This window comes from Histoplasma capsulatum, genomic scaffold, assembly GCF_000149585.1.
Source record: "Histoplasma capsulatum NAm1 scaffold_4 genomic scaffold, whole genome shotgun sequence".
NCBI lineage: Eukaryota > Fungi > Ascomycota > Eurotiomycetes > Onygenales > Ajellomycetaceae > Histoplasma > Histoplasma mississippiense.
This window is the reverse complement of record NW_001813979.1, coordinates 438344-457199: the sequence shown is the minus strand read 5'-3', so window position 1 is coordinate 457199 and position 18856 is coordinate 438344. Positions and strand designations below refer to the sequence as shown.

The window sequence follows — 18856 nt, the reverse complement described above, 5'->3', positions numbered from 1 at the left end:
ATTTCACTGCTTGGCCACTACAGAAAGTGACGACAGGACTCAGAGAATGCAACATGTTGATGTGCAGATCCACGATGCAATGACAATGACTGCTTTTGAAAGGTGCCAGGGCGACAACAGTCAATACATCCTGTTTGGATAAGGACTCAGATGGGCTATTTGAGAGCCCAGGCGTATGGACGAACCGACCGAGACACTCGCGCCCTGGCCAATTGCCTGGACAAAGCTAACGAATTTGAAAAGTGGAACATTCTGAGCGAACGGGAGGGGCGGGGCCAGCGTATGCTGGTGCTGGAGCCGTGGGGACAACAAGCACGAAGAAGTTTCCGATGGATCCATTCCAGAAGAATGAATAATTAGGTTTCTGTGGATATTCCAAATTGAAGCTATTCGATTGCACGGTGGAAACTCTTCCCTAAGATGAGCCAATGTTCTCTGGTAACCACCAAACTACTCTCTTGAAGGATACTAGTAGTTAGTTACCCAGCGTGAGTTCGACGGAGTTGATTGCATGATACTTCAGCCAGGTGTCAAACTGACCGAGGCCAGAAATTATTTCAATGCTAGTACAAATTCTATTCTGATCTATTTTATACTATGGGGTAAACTCTCTGTAACGCTCGTCGCCTCAACGGCTGCTGTTGCTCGTTAGGCGACACATCAGGGTCAAGGCCAACTAAACAATTGGCCGTTTCCTCGCTGTGGGTAGTCTATCGCTACACCAAAGGATCAAACCTTAAGGTGGGAGAACCCATCTTAAGATACTATATTTGCAAGTTTTATCCATTTCACACTCGCACATACCTGCACCATTGATCTGGTTCCCCTGGTTCTGTCACGGCACGTCCCATCTCCGGCACCTCAGCAGCGCGGGTTTGCGAATGCGCATCAAGTATCTTCCTGAAGTGGGATTATGGGTTGCATGAGGCGTCCCGGTTCGCGAGTCGCCTGTTTAAGCGAGTTCTGTACTATGTGCTCCGATTCGAAAAGGTTCCTCCGCATCATGGCGGGTATGCTGATGGGATTTGAGGATCAGTCGCGCGGAGATATTGGTTGGGCTGAGAAGACTGCGCAGACTGCGATTGAGCAAGGAAATCCCGAGACAGCCCGAAGTCTGCTCATGTATTCGCCGTCGGTGAAATACAGGTGTTGGCCGAACTCGGGGGGGATGTGATTGATCCCGAGTCACCGTGGGACAAACGGTGCAGCCACTGAGGTGTATCGGGGAATCCAGGCGCGCGACAGATCAGGGTGGACGCCCTTCCTTTAAGATCACGACTTGTTCATACCCGGCCTGATCATCTGCACTGCACGGGTCGTGAACACTCTCACGTAGATCCTCTTCGCAGACCGGGATCCCGTAGGTAGCGTAGCCGTACTCCCTGGTAAGTTTTCCGATAGCTTCAACATCCTCCCAGGATGCGCTGGTGCGCTCCATCACCACGCGTGCCAATTCGCTGTACTGCACGCCCTGTTGATCAGCTCGCCAGGTAAATATCGATGCATCCCCGGCGACGCTGGATGCGTAGTCTCACGCGGGGAAGAAATGTAACCAGTAGCTGGACACCTCCCCCGTTCCGACGATTGAAACCCCTCATCGTAATGAGGTCCTTGCAGACGTAGAGAGCATAGCTGGCTGTGATAGGGATGGCAAGGCAAGCTAAGGGCAGCAAGTTCCTTGATAAGGGGCATTGCAATTATCATGACGACTAGCAATGTGGCTTCCTACGCCAGGAAAACGGTGGCAAAGCTCATCCGAAAATTTTATATTTTGTGAATTTCACAGCTTGACTTGGATATCAAGATCGGTGCATAACCCAGGTTCTGCTATTGGGCTGGTGACTTCATGACAAACGATTGGGCACCCTCCATAGCTACTGGTATGGAGAAATCAGTTCTCCGTAGCCAGGTGTTGGAGCCGTAGACTTTCGATTCGTGGTGTGGGCATCGGTTCGGCGACGGAAACCAGATATAGATGTCCGCTTGAGCATATTGGGCCCAATAAGGCTCTAGATGTTCGATATCGCATCTCAGAAATTGTCTCCCAGTCAAACTTATAGGGTAACTTCGTTTCCGCAAGTTATGAGGCGAGTTGAGTCCACTTGAAAAAGCCGAACGAAAGAATTTAGTGAGAACGATCGTTATTATATAACAAAATCTGCTAATTCGCCAGTAGTAACTAACGGAACTGCAAATCGGAAGCGAAAAAACGACTCCATCTTAAATGGGAGATTTTTTGGTTCTTTTGAATCGAAATAACCTATAAACAGTAAAAAAGCATATATGGCGACATGCTCACCGATTATCAAAGCACAGTATTCGAGAGGAATCGCCTACTTCCCCAGTCTAATACTCACCAGATCCTTCTTCTGTCTTCCATCAGCATCAAAATTGTCATCATCCAGCCACTTTTCAAGAGCCCCCTTAACCCCTCCCTTCCACTCCTCATCAACAATCGAAAACCACGCCGAGTCACGGTTGCGCCCTTTCACAATCATATGCTTCCTGAAAACCCCCTCAAAGAGAAACCCTAGCCGCGTCGCGGCACGTTTTGACGGGACGTTCAAGTCATTGCACTTCCACTCGCATCTGCGGAAATGCAACTCGTCAAACACAAATGCAAGAATGAGGTAGAAAACCTCCGTCGCAGCAGTGGTCCGCTGCAACATGCGGGAGAAGGTAACAAAGCCGATCTCTACGGCGCGATTCTTCACATCGATGCGAAACAGGCTCAGAAAGCCAACTGCCTTGCCGCTGTAGGCGTCCTGGAGGCCGGTGCGGTCCATGACGCTGAAGAAGAGCCGGTCCTCAGATGTGGCGGCGTAGTGGATGAAATTGTCGAAGTCGGCCTTCGACGTGAAGGGCCCATCCGGCATGTAATCCCACAGTGTCGCATTGTCTGCGCCGCCCAGGCAGGAGAAGAGGGAGTCAGAATGTGCCGCGGTGAGCGGTTCCAGGGTGATTGTTCTCCCGTGCAAAGGTTTGCGGGTGGGTGGGATGGCAGGTTTGTTTGGAACTATGGGGCCGAGTTGAGGTTCCGCCATGATTTCTTTATTAATGAATGGCGTGTAGAATTGCTGTATGAGCAAGTTCAATAATCTATCTAGGGTTAGGTCGGGCCAACTTCGCGGGCAGCGATGCTCAAACGATAAATGGGACCACAAAGATGTTCATGGGTCTATATTATCTACTGTTCCAACAGGTCTTGGTTATTGGATAAGAAACCTGGCTCAGGAGTTCGTCGGAGAATCGGTCTAATGAAATGGCATGAGGGTATCTTGCTGGTGCCGGCGGGTGGGGAATACATTGGCACATATAATGACACTAGACCCGGCAAGTTATTTTACTTGAGATGATATCAAAGAAGGTCGGTTGGTTTGGCCAAACCATCTCAAAAACCAGAACTCGAAATGCAATGAAAACAACCTGGTCACTGTCTTAAGCCAGGCTAAAAACAATATATATAATTTCCCCTTAACAGCTTCTTATTACATTATGATAGACGCAGAGGGTAGCGTATAATCCATCCTGCAGACCTGCAATCATTCAGCCCAACTTACGTATATTTTTTGGCGGAGGAAAAGTAATAAAGCGAATATTAACGCCGCTAACTCCAGCATAGCCCATGGTGTAAAAAAAAAATCGAGTATGACAAGCATCTGTAATCCATCGACTTTGTTTTAATCCCCCTTCACATCCATACTATACCATACTATGATCTGAATGAAGAGCCAGTGTGAACCTGTGATTAGGCACTTTAGAGTTGGTAGACATGCCACGCGCACTCATTCTCCCGTTCCGTTTTCTCTGCTCTCATGTGAATTAAGTATCAAATAAAACAGCCCATATACAAGCGATAACTGAAGTGTCTCGCCGTGAGTTTAAAGCTTTTTTGCAAATCTCATTTTCCAATGCACTCAGCTGCCAATGCGGTATTTCAAAAAAAAAAAAAAAAGAAAAAAAGAAAGAAAGAAAGAAAGAAAGAAAAGAAAAGAAAAGAAAAAGAAAAAGAAAAAGAAAAAGAATCATTTCCAAACTTGATTATGACAGCAGATATATTAGAGAGTGGATAGGTGATTTGAGAATGGGGGACAATGTAATAAGAAAAAAAGAAGCATGCCATAAAGGCCTTGAAGTTTTTCAAGAAGAATGCAGAAAAGAGAGGGCAGCGATGATGAGCGTTGATATCATGCTATGACCAGATATGTAGGAGCAAACAAATGCAGAGTGAAATGAATAGAAAATATACGACGATAAGAGCCGACTCCCATATTGTGCGCAGATAGAAAACGAGATATGTCACTCCAAATATGAACAAGGTTGAACAATGTATGTTCCGTGTTCACGTTCAAAATTTCGAGAAAACAAAATTAAATAATTTAAATAAATGAATAAAAAAAAAAATGAAAAGAGAAAAAGGAAAAAGGAAAAAGGAAAATAAAATCACAGGTTCTCTGTAAACTTCGACGGATTTGTTGGCGTATTCACCGACGAGTTCTGCGAGGGTACGGTGCGAAGCGGTTCGGGGGGGACTTCCATCCCACCCGCAGTAGTTGCTGGCGCGCCTCTTTGAGCAATGCCACGTTCGCGCTGCACCTCGAAGGAGTCCTGAGTGCCGTCCGAGGCAGTTCTCCGTGATGATTTACCGAACAGGCGGAGATTCCATCTGGCCTTCATCGAAAGCCTTCTCGATAGGCCTCCACCATGATCCTGCTGCTGCTCGCGTACCGCTCGTGGGCTTTCTATAGATGAGCTCCATTGAGGCAGAGCTGGCCTCGCCTCCATATACGCAGGCCCGTTATCTGGCGCCTTTCTTCCATTCACCGATACCACCATAGGAGCTGTGGTGGCGCGGGCTGTGGCGGGTGCAGTTTTTCGTTTCGTGCTTTCCTCCGCCGGTTCAGAGCCGTTAATATTGCCTAACTCACCGGATGGTGTGGGCTCCACCTCCTTGCCGTCTCGCTTCTTCCTGGACTGTAACTTCGATTGCGAACTGGATTTTTCAGAGACGCCTGACTGTGATTTGTTGGAAGCAGTGGTTGGCTGCCGGGAGAGACTTTCGCGCGGCGGTTCTAACAATATGGATTGGGACGCTTCTCCCGCGCTATGTGTGGGAGTATGGGATATTGGAGGACTTTGTTTCTCGGGAACTTGAGCCCAGCCGTCCACTTCTACATTCTGCTGAGTTTGGTGATCAGTCGGGGCACCCGAAGCCGCGTCCTCCTCGTCTTTGGCTGGAACTTTGCAGCGGGCCTTGGATGATTTGCGTCGGAATAAGTCGACTCCTAAGGGCTTGCTGAGGCGATCTAAAATCTTTTTGGTACCTTTTGGCCTCTTGATGCTTCTCTTTTCATCTTCTGTCATGTACTGTCAGTAAGCCAATTCAGGGTAAAGCGATAGATAGGATGGATATTAAACCCCGACCTTTTGCTTCTTGTACGGACCTCCTTGCTTCTTCTTCCCGCTCTTTCTCCAATCCTTGCTGGCGAATGGCTTCCCGCTCGTCAAGCTCTTCCTCTATCACTTTGGCCTGCTGTTCCTCAAGTCTTCTCATGACGTCATCGACGGCAGGTTTGGTTTTCGATTTTGCAAGGCGGTCAACCTCCTCCTGGGCGACAAACTGTCCTGCACCGATAGGGACAGGAACTAAATCCTCATCATCAACTGTGAGGGTTTTTGCTTTGTCTACCACGCGAGATTGTGATCTTCCTGTGGACTCGTAAATTCTTCGATCAACATCGTCCAGTGTAGCGTCTGCATTCTTCCTCGCAGCTTTCATCAGGGACTCATGGTCACGCGCCCTTTTTTCAGCATATGCCTTGTCTTTTCGACTCTGCAAGGTTGTCATTCGCGGCCGGGCCTTGACGGATTGTTCATTGTCTATGTCTACCAGACCGCTGTCGCTGGCAGCGCGCTTCCTGAATCTCGAATAGAAAGAGCGCTGGCGTCTGGGTGGGATCGCTGCACTATAGTAATCTCGGAAAGCCCTGTGTTGATCATCCATCGTGGCTAATCTCTCCGACGCTAATTTTTGAGCTGTTTCATGCAACGTTAGCGGACGTGCCAACGGTTTTGGTTCCCGACGACGGCGCGAATATATGGAAGTCGCAGCAGCATCCGCCTGGGGCGCGGTTGAGAACATCTGCCGTGCCACCTCCACCGCTTGTTTGTGTAGGCTGCCGTTTCTCTCAGGTTGGAACTCACGGCGGATATTTGCCATGGCGGTTGCATGGACCTTACGGGCGTCCAACGGGGTCTCAACCTTGGAATCTCCGCGCACTGGTGCCGATCCGGAAAACATTTTGTGGGATGCTGAAGCAGCGGTCATGGCATGGGATGAGTGATTTCCGTCGCTGGACACTGCAGGAGCTGACACAGCTCTCTTGCGGCTATGGGATATCGCGTCCGTTGCCGCAAGCATCGCCCCAGCATCGCTCTTATTCTCGTGGCTTATATGCTTCTGCTCTGATGTTTTAGCATTCCTAACTGCCTGTGACCTCCCTGCTTGAGATGCAGCCTGGCAGCTCGCAGCAGTAAGCTCTGGGTTTCTCAAAGGGTGCTCGGTCTCCACTTTGTTTATTTGGTGAGTCGTGTATCCTGCATGTGCTAAGCTGGCAGCAGCACCGGCTGAGGCCAATTCTCGGTCGCCAGAGTGAAGTTTAGCTGGGTCTAGATAGCTAGGTGGGCTCATGGTTCGGTGTGAAGCTGCGAATCATAATGTGTTAAGAGAGTTCAGGTTGCTCGAACCGGGATCGTCAGTATACTCACCAGTGCGATTAATCTTGTGGCTCTTTTCGGAATTTGGCACTAGTGGTCGGGAACGAGCTACATGCATTGCCGCCGAAGACGCTTTGCAAAAGTGATGTTAGTTAGGTTGGGTGACGATAAACGCTGCAAGAAAACCAGGAAATCGGAAAGACGAACCAAGGCTCTCATCAGCATCCGGTCGATGCCGGACCTGGGGAATCATAGCGGCAGACATGGCGGTGCCCACAACTTCTTCAACGGAGTGGATGCAACACAGAGGTTGTAGTTTTGGAAGAGGGAGCCAACATGACTCCGAATCGGGTCAGATGGGATCGGAATAGATGTGATAGACGCTGAGACGGCTGGTGTATCGGCCAGCGGAGAGAGTTTTCGGTTGACCATTCTCGCATCTGAGGTCGCTGTCGCGGAGAGTTTGGAGGCAAACTTGATATAATCTCGATGTCTGGTTCGAACGCTGTCGGTGACGTAGGGCCGGCCACTGACGGGTCGCTGACTCATCCGGCCAGACCCCGTGAGAAGTTCGACTTCATTGGCCGCATTTTACACTATCCAGCATCCATCTGCTTTGCATTCCTAATATGTGAGGTCAAGTGCCCACAGCGCAGCTATTGCAGTGAGAGCAATTGTTGAGTTATGTCGAAAAAGTGGTTGAGGGATTGTCGCAATTTTCAATCTCGCATGACCACACAGCAGTGAGGATATATGGCCATTATGCTGTTCTTGGAGCAGACAGAACCGCTTTCTACCGCCACCCGATTCGCAAATTTGATTTCACGGAACAAGATGGCAAGCAGAAACGGGCGGTATACAAATTCACGAGGAGTGTCTACAACATATGGATGCCAACTCATCTAGAAAGAATCTGTTCGGCAATTGATCAGATTCCCCCTTACATAGATTTTTGACATATCACAATCTGAACTTGACTTTTGCCAACAACAATCCAACACCGAATCCGCTCGACACCTCTTTCCCCAGCTATCTAGCTCACCTTAAGAGATGGAACCAGCCAGCGGAGTTTCATGCTCTTTTCCGAGAACAGCTCTCCAGAGACCACGGCCCAGACGCGAACTGTCGCCCTCTCTATACAAGGGAAAGTTGAGGCAGCCTTTAATATCCATCTTCTGTCACAATATCTCAAAGGGCGTTGAACGCAGCAACGTAAACTCGAAAATGAAAATGACGTTTACCATAGGCTCCACAGCACCCAAGGCACTTCCGCCCGCATGCGCAGCTTCACTATTAATAGAATTTGATCCTCTGTCTGCGGAGGTCCTTGGACAGGCTAAAAATCGATGTTGAAGTTGAGGGTTAAATTGCTCCGGCCCGCTCCCGCAATGTATAGAGGCTTTGGCCCTAAAGAATAAGCACCTCTGAACAAGCTAACGCGTACACAAGAGCATACTTTCCACGCCTCCGTACCTGGTGATAAAGTAAACGCAAAATACTTCAAATCACTTTATCGCAAAACAATCCGCGAGTCCCAGATACCATGTCGGTGCAGGGATGACAGTGTTATCGATTCGCTCAGGATCGTGCACGGATCTTGCCAATCTCAAGCAACCAACAGCATAGACGATGCAGCTCAAATTACCAACAACTTCTGATCAAATATCACCCTTTTCCAAGCCAGCAGTACTCTCGAATTTTTCCCCCAACCGCTGTCCAGGAGACTCAAAGGTGTCATGAAAATGGGGGTTTGACTGGAAAGATTGTAAGGAGGAGAGGTGCAAATCATGTATAGCTTAGTCCACAAATCGCTTGTTGTTCGTGAGACTTGACTAAGGATTTAACTATAGACAGGTACATACTCCCATGGTTCCCCATTATCGGAAAGGTGTGATGCGCTTTGCGTCGGTCTGCATGCGTGTGTGGACAAACCGTCATCCTAGTAATATTTTGTATTCAGGGGGAGACCCTGTTTCTGGTCATCTGCCTGTATAATCTGTCAGTGGCAAGAAAACAAGGAGTGAACATCATGAGGCACTGACAAGTTTCACCTCAACACTCTCAACCTGCCTAGTTTCAATCTCAATCCAGCCACACTCCCTATCACCAATGTAGGAGCTATCAAGGTAAGTAATTGCAACATCAAAATCACAACTCTTTCCAGATTACCAGAAACAATCATAATGTTTTTGGAATAAAGGTCATTGTGCTCAATCAATGCTGAATGTATCTGTTGAATGCCTTTAACTGCCTTGGCCATTCACTCTTTGCTGTGGGTGACACAGTTCATTTCCAGAGGGTTTGACAGATATTCAATCAAAATTACACTTGGAAGGCCAGCATTCTGTTGAAAGACATTCAGATGAGAAGCAAGAGCAGTTGGATGCAAGGATAATATGTATCCATAAAACTGTGACACATAGCCCCCATTGCATATACCAGATTGCTTGAGGCTGTAATAAGCCTGAATTTCACAGCAAGCTCAATTCAAGTCATGGAACCCGTCATCAGCATACCCAGCATCTTCATTATTATGGAACTAGACAGGGTCAGAGCTGGTGTTTGAGATGCACTGACTATCAAGGCACATACAACTTTCAGAATGTGAGGCATGCCATCATAGTTAACATGGAATATTGATGACATCTCTGATGTTTTCAGCATTTTGATAAACTTGATCTTTGTGGGATTGATCTCAATTGTTAAACTGTCATTGAATCTGCTCACCTCATAAATGGTACCCTCTGAGCAATGAGGAAGACTGGTGTGCCCGTGCATGAGGGCGGGTAAGAAACCGAAGATAACCTAACCACTGAATTAGGGTAATGTACAACAGTCTCCCAGGTAAGTTCCCAGATGTTGCCGAAACATTTGGAGCTGTATAATGAATGACACTCAGTGAAGCGCCGTTCTTTAAACTCGTCGGAATTAGGTTGTTCCCGGCTGAGCGCCAAGATGCCACATGTCATGTGACCGTGCTGGAAATGGAAAGGATGATGTTATCTCAGCAAGCTCAGACGCTTCGCAGGATAATTGCTGTTTTTGTTGGGGGGATTGGATTGGGTGATTCGTACCCTCTATACCACCACGGCGCTGATGGTGATTGAGATCTTTTGCCCTAGTGGCCTAATAGTAGTACCCCCTAACAAATAATCATATCACATGATGTGCAATTATCCTGTAAAGCAAATCAACATCTATTCAGCAACTCTGTATCACCTTGAAATCTAGAGAAATCAATATTCTTGCAATGGTATCAATTTTTATTTTCATATTCCCATTTCTTAGATATAAAGTATCATCTCAAAGTCAATCCATTTTATTTTTAAGCACAGGAACAATTTACTATTTACTTGATTTCAATCAAAAATAAAGTGACTATTTTCAACAAAATACATCTATATTAAATATTAATTTTTTTTCATATGAAAATTATATATTTATATTCTTCTTCTCTTTAGCTACAATCTAAGATGATTCACAAATCTCAAAGATATATAACTATTGTGTAATTGAAAGTCAAAGTTGAAGAATTTGAAGAATGTATGAAAATCTCATGTTCCTTCTCAGATCCTCTGGTCAGGATTGATTTGAGCATATGACTTTACTCTCTTTGGTTTAGATATACTATCAGATGTGATTGGCTTTTGTTCATAGCTACATCAATAATCCTTCTAAAAGAAAAAAAGAAAAAGAAAAGGAGGCAAGGACTAATCTGAAGAAGGGAAACAATAGAGGGAAAGCCGGCCAAGCAGTTTCTAGCTCATCTTCTGTAGATATAGTTAAATAGTAGCTAGCTCCTGCAACAATAATAGAAGATTCACCATCCCAGCGGATTAACTTCGTACTTCGCCAGCAGCTGAACTCAACTGCGTCGCAGGGAAGGTTAAGAAGTTGCGCAGCCTTTATATAAACAACATGTGGCGTTGCCAGAAGGAAATGCTTGGAATTCATATGCATCAAAACAGCAACTTCTAAGTTACAGTGTTGGGAACTTGAAATTGTTGAGAGAATCTTTTTCAATTATTGCGCATACCAAAACAACCCGTTGATTGAACAGTCAGGGTTGGAGCGAAGCGGATGGACACCTGTAAGCGGCAGCTGCAGTAAGTATTTGACCATCTTGAAATGACGTTGCGAGTTCCTCTACTCCGTAGTTACTCATGTTTCAACCAGCCCTGCGAGATAGACGCCACCACACACATCCAATCGCAACATGTTCTTCTCAATATAACGTTGGCAATCGAACCGTAACATACTCCAATTGATGGTGTTGCTAAAGTAATTAAGTGTCTAAAAAGGGAAAAAGCCATAGGAAAGAAATGAAAAGAAAAGAGGATCCAAAGAAAAGAACATATAAGAGAGATATCCTCGGCGCAAATGAGTCCCCACGAGCCTATCCCACGGGCTTTAAACGCGAATATTGATATCGCCAGAAACAGTGATGCTGCCACCGTCAAACCCGCCGTTCGAATTCATTCCCCGGACCTCCGGTTTGAGAGTATTCTGAATTTCCGGGATGTGGGTTCATATGTCAATCAATTATGTGGAACACGGTATGGGAAAGACAGTTCCCTCTGACCCCTCACTTGTATAACTTGTACAAGAGATGTATCGATGATCCTATCTATATGGATTTATAGATATGTATATACCTCAGCCTTGAGGCATTCTAATACTTTTCTCTGTTCCTCTTTAGGGTGATGAGAGAGGGTGTTTTATTCCGAAGCGCAAGGGTAATAACGGGATAAATTCTATCCAGATCTTCCTTCTTCATCCCTTTGCTCATTCCTACGGTGCCCGTCTTCCTGATATATGTATTTATCCTGCGCTGGTTTACCGGGCATCCCTTACAATCCGGGCTTCCCAATGCTCAGAGTTTCTTTATTCCATTTCCGCTCCCCAAACCATCGCTAATTTTCCATTTCACAGCTCGACAATGCTTCAGAAGCAGACCGCCACCGTTTAGCAGAGGAGCTCCATCTAGCTTCCGTGATAGATCTCAGGTCAACGTAAGTACAGGGGGCCCGGGGGATGAAAACCGTCTACCCAGCCAAAAAAAAAAAAAAAAAAAAAAAAAAAAAAAAAGTAAACGTACGTTGATGCTAATGGAAACCTATACTTCTAGCACAGAGCATAATATTGCTGCCAACAGACACCTGGCTTCTCAGCCGAGCAGGCCGAACAGGCCGAAAGATGGGCCCACGCCAGTTGTTCAAACCCAGCCCACAGCGAACGATGAACACCTCGTCCAGCTCCCCGGCGTGCGCCGGATTATGATCAGTCTGGCGGGCTGGGGTCTGGAGAAGCTATTGCTGTGGCGCCTGAGTTGGTTCAACTTGCTGTGAGCAGGCACTTTTACTTACTTCTATATATTTATTGTATTTTATTACCCATCTACCTATCCTATTTTTTAACTTAATACACATAAAACGTCTAGAAAGGCCATCGTCCTGCTCGCGTCCGGTTACCGCAACGCCGCCACAAAGCTCGTGGTCGAGCAGGCCATGGTGCCCCGCGGCCTCAAGGGGCTGGCGCACGATACGCTCACAGCCAGCCAGGCTGAGATCAAGGAACTGTTCGAACACCTGGGCAACCCTGCGGTGTACCCGACACTCGTGCACTGCACGCAGGGCAAGGACCGGACCGGATTGGTTGTAATCCTGCTATTGTTATTGGCCGGGTCTCCTGCTGGAGAGGATGGGGGGAAGAGGGAGAGGATGGGGGATGGGGATGGCAGGAAGAGTAACAACGACGACGACAGCGACGACGACGACGACAGCGACAGTAATAATAATAACAACACTGGGGAGGGATTAGGTGGTGATGGGGGTAGATATGGACACGTCCAGGGGGACATTTCCAAGTTGGGTCCCGATGCAGACACAGCTCCAGCTCCAGCTCCAGCTGCAGATCCAGATACAGGCACAGGCACAGGCACAGGCACAAGCCCCCAAATCCCTCTCTCGGCAATAGCAAGCGACTACCGAAAGTCGGAGGGCGAGCTGCTTCCGGAGCTGCAGGAGCGGCTCGCGGAGATGCGCGCCATTGGCATGCCGGAGGAATATGCGACGTGCCCGGATGGGTTTACGGAGGACGTCGTGCGGTTCTTGGAGGAAGGGTATGGTGGGATTCGAGGATATTTGAGAGCTGTTGGGGTGGATGATGGCGTTGTGGAGAGGGTTAGGGGGTTGCTTGTGGCGTGATGGAGATGGGCGGGGCGGGTGTGTGTGTTGGGGGGGGGGGGGGTGGTGTTCTGGTTCTGATTCTGGTTCTGGTTCTGTTAGATAGATAGATAGATACTGGCGCAATTGATTTTGGGTGCCGGGAGCGACATGCTAGATAGGGTTATGTAGATTTTATTTTATGCCTCCGAAGAGAGTTTTGTAGATTGTTCATGTTCGTTTTCGTTTCTCTCTGCTCAAATCAAAGCTCTTACTTCATTGTATCTGCCATCCTCCTTTGCACTTGCCTTCCGCTCCCGCTTTTTAGGAAACAGATGCGTGGCCTAAGTGCGGAAAAGCGACATCGGAGAATAAGTAAATAACACACGAAAGGAAAAGAAGGAGAACTATTCCCGAGTACCCGAGGAGTAATATAAACATGCGCAACAATGCTTTTGCCCAGGGGCTTCATTTCAATGTCTTCCAACGAGATAGATAACCCAGTCACCGAACTTAAAGTAGAGATCGAGAAAAACGAAGGATTGTCCTACAGCTCCAGCTGCAGCAACAGCATAGCATGTTCAGGAAGAAGAAAACGCGGGGTGTGTTGGGATGCAGTCGCCCTCCCAAACGAGACCGCGGAATCTATACGCATTAATAATATAAGTTAGGGACAAGTCCTCCCGTCCCCTCCCCTCTCTTATAAGACCTCTCTCTATTAAAACAAAAGGTGAAAGAAAAGATATCGCAAATACGCCTAGAACAACGCCCCCTGTACTGTGTACCGCCCAATCGCCCCAAATCCTGGTCATTTCCTATTTAAAAAAAAAAAAAAAAAAAAAGGGGGGGGGGGGGGGGGGAATGGAAAAGGAAAAGGAAAGTCATATCACGTCACGACACGTCATGCCTAGACATCTAAACTCTCCTCTGGAGCATGCAAGTGATCCATTGGAGGCTGTTGTATGGCGTCCGACGATTGGTTGTGAGCGGGCTTTTCGATATTTGCCTGATCGCCCACGGAGTCTGTGGCAAGGATTTGTTGCTCGAAATGAGCATTTGTTTGCGAGGGTGTAAGAGTAGGTGTAGAAATGTGAGAAATAGCCGTTGTCCGCTGGGCTCCGTTAAGCGCCTGGCCATTTCTGTTATCCGTTTACCTTGTGGGATGTGGGGGCGGGTTCTCACGGCGGGGAGGAGGTCAACTCCATAGGATACCATGTAGAAGGGGAATATGTAGGCGATTACTGGTTGGGAGAGTAGTGATGTTGGTTAGCTTCCATAACTTTTGTTGGGTATATAACTGACAAGGGGAAGGGGGGAATTGCCATACTCCACTTTAAGATTGCAGCTTGGTCTTCTTTCGTTCGTTTACGCAGAACTACCAACCCAATCGAAAGCCCCATCTCAACAACGATGAAGGCGAGTTTGATCCAAAAGCTCACGAATATAATTTTGTGTTGCTGATAATGTATCCCGAGTCGGTAGTATTCTGCCCATACGAAGATCGTGCTGAGAACGTACGATCCTTTATTTTCTCGGCGTGGTTTATTTAGATCATATCCAATGTAATATTTTTTTGCGTTTCCCAAAAAAAAAAAAAAAAAAAAAAAAAAAAAAAAAAAAAAAGAAGAAGAAGGGGGGTTAATAAACTTTGGAGGGGTAAAGAAGGAGGCCTTACATGAAAGCCATGAGTAATATTTGGTGAATCCTAGCGTACCGCAGGGTGTCAAAAATCGACAGGAGAATCAGTGCCGCTCCCCCGATCAGCGAAAGGAATATAGCGATGATGGCGAACGCCTTGTCTCTCTTCCCTCTATTTCTAGCAAGGTGGCCGCTGTGTCTAAGCCATCTCTCGGACACAAATGAAGCGCTGAGAAGCACAGCAGTGATCACGCAACCGGCGACGAAGAGAGGTTTTAAGCGCTGGGCGCCAATGTCTGATATGAATGCGATCCTTTGATATGGCTCCATACTCTCGTAACGTGGGGATCCGTCAACCACGGTCCATATGATCAGGAGAGTGAGAATCGTAGCTGTTTTGCTCCACGGGTTATCAGATATGATTGATTAGCGCCATGTTGGTACCTGCAGGAGCACTAGCGTGCATGTTTTATGTTTCGCCTTTACGATATAATCCACATTTGGAACAGATCGTGTTTTTAATAACCCCCACCGCAATCGTGAAGACGGGTATATAAAAGGTATACTAATAACGAGGGGAGATGGGAGACGTTCGGATAGACAAATCCAGACCCAGCGAGACCAATGTGATGATGGCCCCTCTAATTGGGGAGAAAATGTGGCAGCGATTGGAAAGAGGAGATAGCCTGGGAACAGACATCAAACATCGCGCCGGGCTTCTAACGAGTGTCATAAATATTAGCTACTGGGCAGGAAGGAATAGAACTAGCGGGGTAGCTGAGCCATGGATACGGTAGAAAGGGTAGACAGTACTCCGTACTGGAATCACCAGCCTGAAAATAAAAACTCGCCTCATTCCCAGACAGTGGCGAGCAGGGTTCTTGATCAAGGCTCAAGGCCCACAGATTATCAATCAGGTAGCTCATAGCTAGCTTGTCGGCCCGGTTGTCACTTCCACAGCAGGGACAACCAGCAGCCGTTGTTGGCCGAGGTTTGCAATGAAGGATCACTGCGCGCGGGAGGCGGGAGGCGGGAGACGGGAGATGTCAAGCGATATGGTAGTAGCTAATAGGGGACAATTTCATCGCACAATTGACAATATCTCCAAATCAAGCAACGGGGGAACCTCAGACCCGGGCCATCTGTTTGCACCGACCCAGAGTATCGCGCGCTCCCGAACCATCTTCCAACACCAGGGGCGGTACACTTGAATGCGGTCCCAAAAAAGCTGAGTGCGGTTCAAAAGGTTTGGTTCTGGCTGAGGAGACTGTTGATGAGATCCAAACTCTCGAATCCTCAAACAACGCTGATTGAGATAACTAAGCCCCATGACATCATTATTAGTCATCGCCCCCTGGGCTGTGGCTGGATGACCGGTATCGTATAAGGCCTTGTGACCTGGCATCCCCGGTTTTTGCTATTTTGGTAATATATTTCCTCTAGGAGAATTAGTAACTATCAGATGATGTTAGCTGATAGTTATTGATATCGTGATATAGCTAAATCATTGAGAGCCTGGGTTAGTAGTTGAATAGAATAAAAACTGATTCAGAATATATTCATCTATGTATGTATGTAGGTATTTATAGATTTACAGTACTCCGTTACAATCAATATACACTGGTTCCAAAGCAATTTAACACATCCATGGATAGCCCCGTAGTTAGTGGTAATTAAAGCGCCACATGATATTTAAATTAGACTCATTTACCTCAACTTAGTAATCCATGAATATATCCATGTGTAGGATGTTTTCTTCAAAACAATAAATCTTTATTCTTTTCTTATTGTTTCCTTATAGTGTTGTCATCTTACTAGTTATGTTTCTTCATCGTCATCATCCACTATGGCCCAAGACAGAGAATTAAGCCCTCGAATGTGATATCTTCACAGCATGGAATTAATTAATAGCTTAGATACAGCAATAAACTGTGTAAACACTAAACTACTTTGGAAAGTAGTGAACATTATGTTGATTAGGCTTCTTCTTGCGTAGCACTGTGACGTCCCCGGGGCCATCCCGGAGGGACGTGCTAAGCTAGAGAGATTTCTATATACACAGTGGGAAAGAAACAGGATCCAGATGGCAACTCTTAAGAAGTCTCAGCTCACAGAGCTGCGCATCCACTTCTGGCCCTGACGTATGGCCATTCATGGTGGGGCTATAGTGTGGCCTTTTAGACGCCGCCGCTGCCGTGCCTGGAAGGCTTAATATATTCATCCAGAATAGAGGTGAGGAACATAAAGTCCTTGGAGACTCCAGAAATCTATATGGAAAATCTCAATGCTGGAGCTCAAGGTGAAGCCAGTCCACAAAGCATAGGTTATATAGGTATATATAGGCTATATAGGCTATACATCATCGCCATCATCCATGCGCACCCAGCACTTGTATGACCCACCTCATCTCGAGGTCATATAGGAGTCTATACCCACCCACAGCTCCCCGCCACCCCAACTTCCCAAACACCCTCCCCAAGTCCGACACCTGCTTCTCCCCCTCCCCAAACGAAAGGTGCATACTCAGCTCCCACGCACAGCGCAGGCTCTCTAGCGGCGCAAGGCGCAAGGACCCTTGCCATATCTTCCCGCCCGTACCAATGCACGGGGGGCATGAGGATCACGAATCGTCGAAGTCCACTCAGCCCCCTGGCCATGTCGCAGAGGACGGAGAGCTGGATGAGGAAGTCCTCCTCATCGCCCAGGAAGAAGTCGCCCGCCAAATTCCAGTATATTTTCACGGAGCGGATGTGCTGGTGGTGCTGGTGGCAGTGGGGGCCTGCGCGGATGGCGGAGTTGAAGTGCAGGAAGTTGGTGGCGTTGGCGAAGATGAAGGTGCCTGATGAATATATGTGGGGGCTTGTTTCGGCGTAGCTAGGTAGATTTGCATTATTATTGTTATTGTTATTATTGTTATCACATGGTTAGAGTTGGAACGGGGGATAGAAGACAACGGGCACTGCTGGATGGAACTTTGAGAAGTTAAAAAAAAACCCAGGCACGGCGAACAAAAAAAAAAAAAAAAAAAAAAAAAAAAAAAAAAAATTAAGCGAGTTGTATTGTGAACGGGAAATATTCCACAGAGAGAGATATATATATATATAGATATATTATAGACACTCACGCAAACAAACACGTCCTCCCCACCGCCACCAAGTCGCCAAACGGCCTTTTCAGCCCACAGAACCGGCCATACTCCAGCCCCCACCCCATCTCCTTCCGCCTGGCGGCATTGACGCAAAACTTACAGCAATTCCAGCCAAGCAAAGTTGGCCTGACGCCCTCGCGACACACGACGTATTGCAGATCTGTCGCCTTGTCCTTGCAGCGCACGATGTGCACGCTCTTGGGGACGTGGTGGAGAAGCGAGGTCCAGATCATCCGGCGGATCTCGAAGGGGAGGCGGCCCAGGAGCGGCGATTGGGGCTGCGGAAAGTACTGTGGCTTTGTGAGCGAGGGCTCAAGTTGCTTCAACATCATCGTCGTCGACTCCATCGATTGAAGGGGGGGTTAGCTAGCCAACTAAGTCGATGTCTTAAATTAGTCCTTGCCTCTTCCCTTTCTATAAGCCCCTACACTCTTATTGTCTTGATGTCATGTTTATTTTCTTTTCTTTTACAAGAGCGGGGGGGGGGGGGGGGGGGGGGAGGGCCATCCCACCGCATATCCAACTCAAATTCGGGAAATGCATCGATAAGTTGCGCAGACATACGTGCATACATACATACGCCAGCATCCGCCCCTCTGCTCTGCATCCTGCCATTTCATCATTGCACGTAAAAATAGCAAACCGCCCCAGGTCGGGCCGATATTTACACAGGAGGAATCTTACAACACCCCCCTCCCCCCCCTCCTCAGGCAGATAGGCAGCCTGCTGCAACCTTGTAAACTGACTGGCCTGTGCAGCGGCTTTTCAACTCAAGCTTTCCACAGCGTTGAGCAACTGGGAAACTCAACTGGAATGGCATGCAAGGGCAATGCGCGCAGGACGACTCTTTGGTTTGGTGCAAAGTAGCAGTTAGATGCTGTCTGAGGGGTGGACGAGGAGCATGCCGTGTTGTTGTTGTTGATTGGTGTGATGAGAATGGGGAGAGGTAGTGTATGTGGTTAAACTTAACCCGCGGAAGAAGTGCGATGGCCAGGCTAATAGGTAAGTACCGGAACGGATATAGGAGGTTGTTATACATAGGTACCATTTAATATAGTACAATAAAGAAAAAGATCGAATGGCAAAGATGGGCAGGATATGGGGGAAAAATTATCGAAAAATGTAGTTATATATATCTATAAAATACAGATCAACGCATAGTCGCTCACCCATCGAAAGGGTTGAAAAT

The 18856-nt window shown here is 47.4% G+C and overlaps 7 protein-coding genes across 7 annotated transcripts; 1 reads left to right on the top strand and 6 right to left on the bottom strand.

Moving 5' to 3' along the window:
• Window positions 1-2333: 2333 nt before the first annotated feature.
• HCAG_04155 (hypothetical protein) lies at window positions 2334-3789 on the bottom strand (the record flags this gene model as incomplete). The annotated part of the gene is made up of 4 exons (XM_001540265.1): window positions 2334-3016; window positions 3348-3426; window positions 3493-3536; window positions 3714-3789. 4 exons carry the CDS (start codon window positions 3787-3789, stop codon window positions 2334-2336), a joined length of 882 nt encoding a protein of 293 aa, XP_001540315.1.
• Window positions 3790-4443: 654 nt separating this feature from the next.
• HCAG_04154 (predicted protein) lies at window positions 4444-6982 on the bottom strand (the record flags this gene model as incomplete). The annotated part of the gene is made up of 4 exons (XM_001540264.1): window positions 4444-5332; window positions 5445-6705; window positions 6769-6825; window positions 6925-6982. 4 exons carry the CDS (start codon window positions 6980-6982, stop codon window positions 4444-4446), a joined length of 2265 nt encoding a protein of 754 aa, XP_001540314.1.
• A 454-nt stretch (window positions 6983-7436) lies between these two features.
• On the bottom strand, window positions 7437-7792 carry HCAG_04153 (predicted protein; the record flags this gene model as incomplete). The annotated part of the gene is made up of 2 exons (XM_001540263.1): window positions 7437-7619; window positions 7760-7792. 2 exons carry the CDS (start codon window positions 7790-7792, stop codon window positions 7437-7439), a joined length of 216 nt encoding a protein of 71 aa, XP_001540313.1.
• An 864-nt stretch (window positions 7793-8656) lies between these two features.
• Window positions 8657-9495, bottom strand: HCAG_04152 (predicted protein; the record flags this gene model as incomplete). The annotated part of the gene is made up of 4 exons (XM_001540262.1): window positions 8657-8704; window positions 8760-8817; window positions 9234-9256; window positions 9310-9495. 4 exons carry the CDS (start codon window positions 9493-9495, stop codon window positions 8657-8659), a joined length of 315 nt encoding a protein of 104 aa, XP_001540312.1.
• Window positions 9496-11097: 1602 nt separating this feature from the next.
• On the top strand, window positions 11098-12923 carry HCAG_04151 (predicted protein; the record flags this gene model as incomplete). The annotated part of the gene is made up of 5 exons (XM_001540261.1): window positions 11098-11238; window positions 11417-11453; window positions 11666-11729; window positions 11846-12061; window positions 12158-12923. The coding sequence occupies 5 exons, from the start codon at window positions 11098-11100 to the stop codon at window positions 12921-12923; spliced, it is 1224 nt and encodes a 407-aa protein (XP_001540311.1).
• Window positions 12924-13788: 865 nt separating this feature from the next.
• Window positions 13789-14985, bottom strand: HCAG_04150 (predicted protein; the record flags this gene model as incomplete). The annotated part of the gene is made up of 5 exons (XM_001540260.1): window positions 13789-13904; window positions 14036-14122; window positions 14209-14387; window positions 14596-14911; window positions 14964-14985. The coding sequence occupies 5 exons, from the start codon at window positions 14983-14985 to the stop codon at window positions 13789-13791; spliced, it is 720 nt and encodes a 239-aa protein (XP_001540310.1).
• A 1711-nt stretch (window positions 14986-16696) lies between these two features.
• On the bottom strand, window positions 16697-18274 carry HCAG_04149 (predicted protein; the record flags this gene model as incomplete). Its single annotated transcript, XM_001540259.1, has 4 exons — window positions 16697-16718; window positions 16956-17393; window positions 17644-18008; window positions 18248-18274. The coding sequence occupies 4 exons, from the start codon at window positions 18272-18274 to the stop codon at window positions 16697-16699; spliced, it is 852 nt and encodes a 283-aa protein (XP_001540309.1).
• Between the last annotated feature and the right edge of the window lie 582 nt (window positions 18275-18856).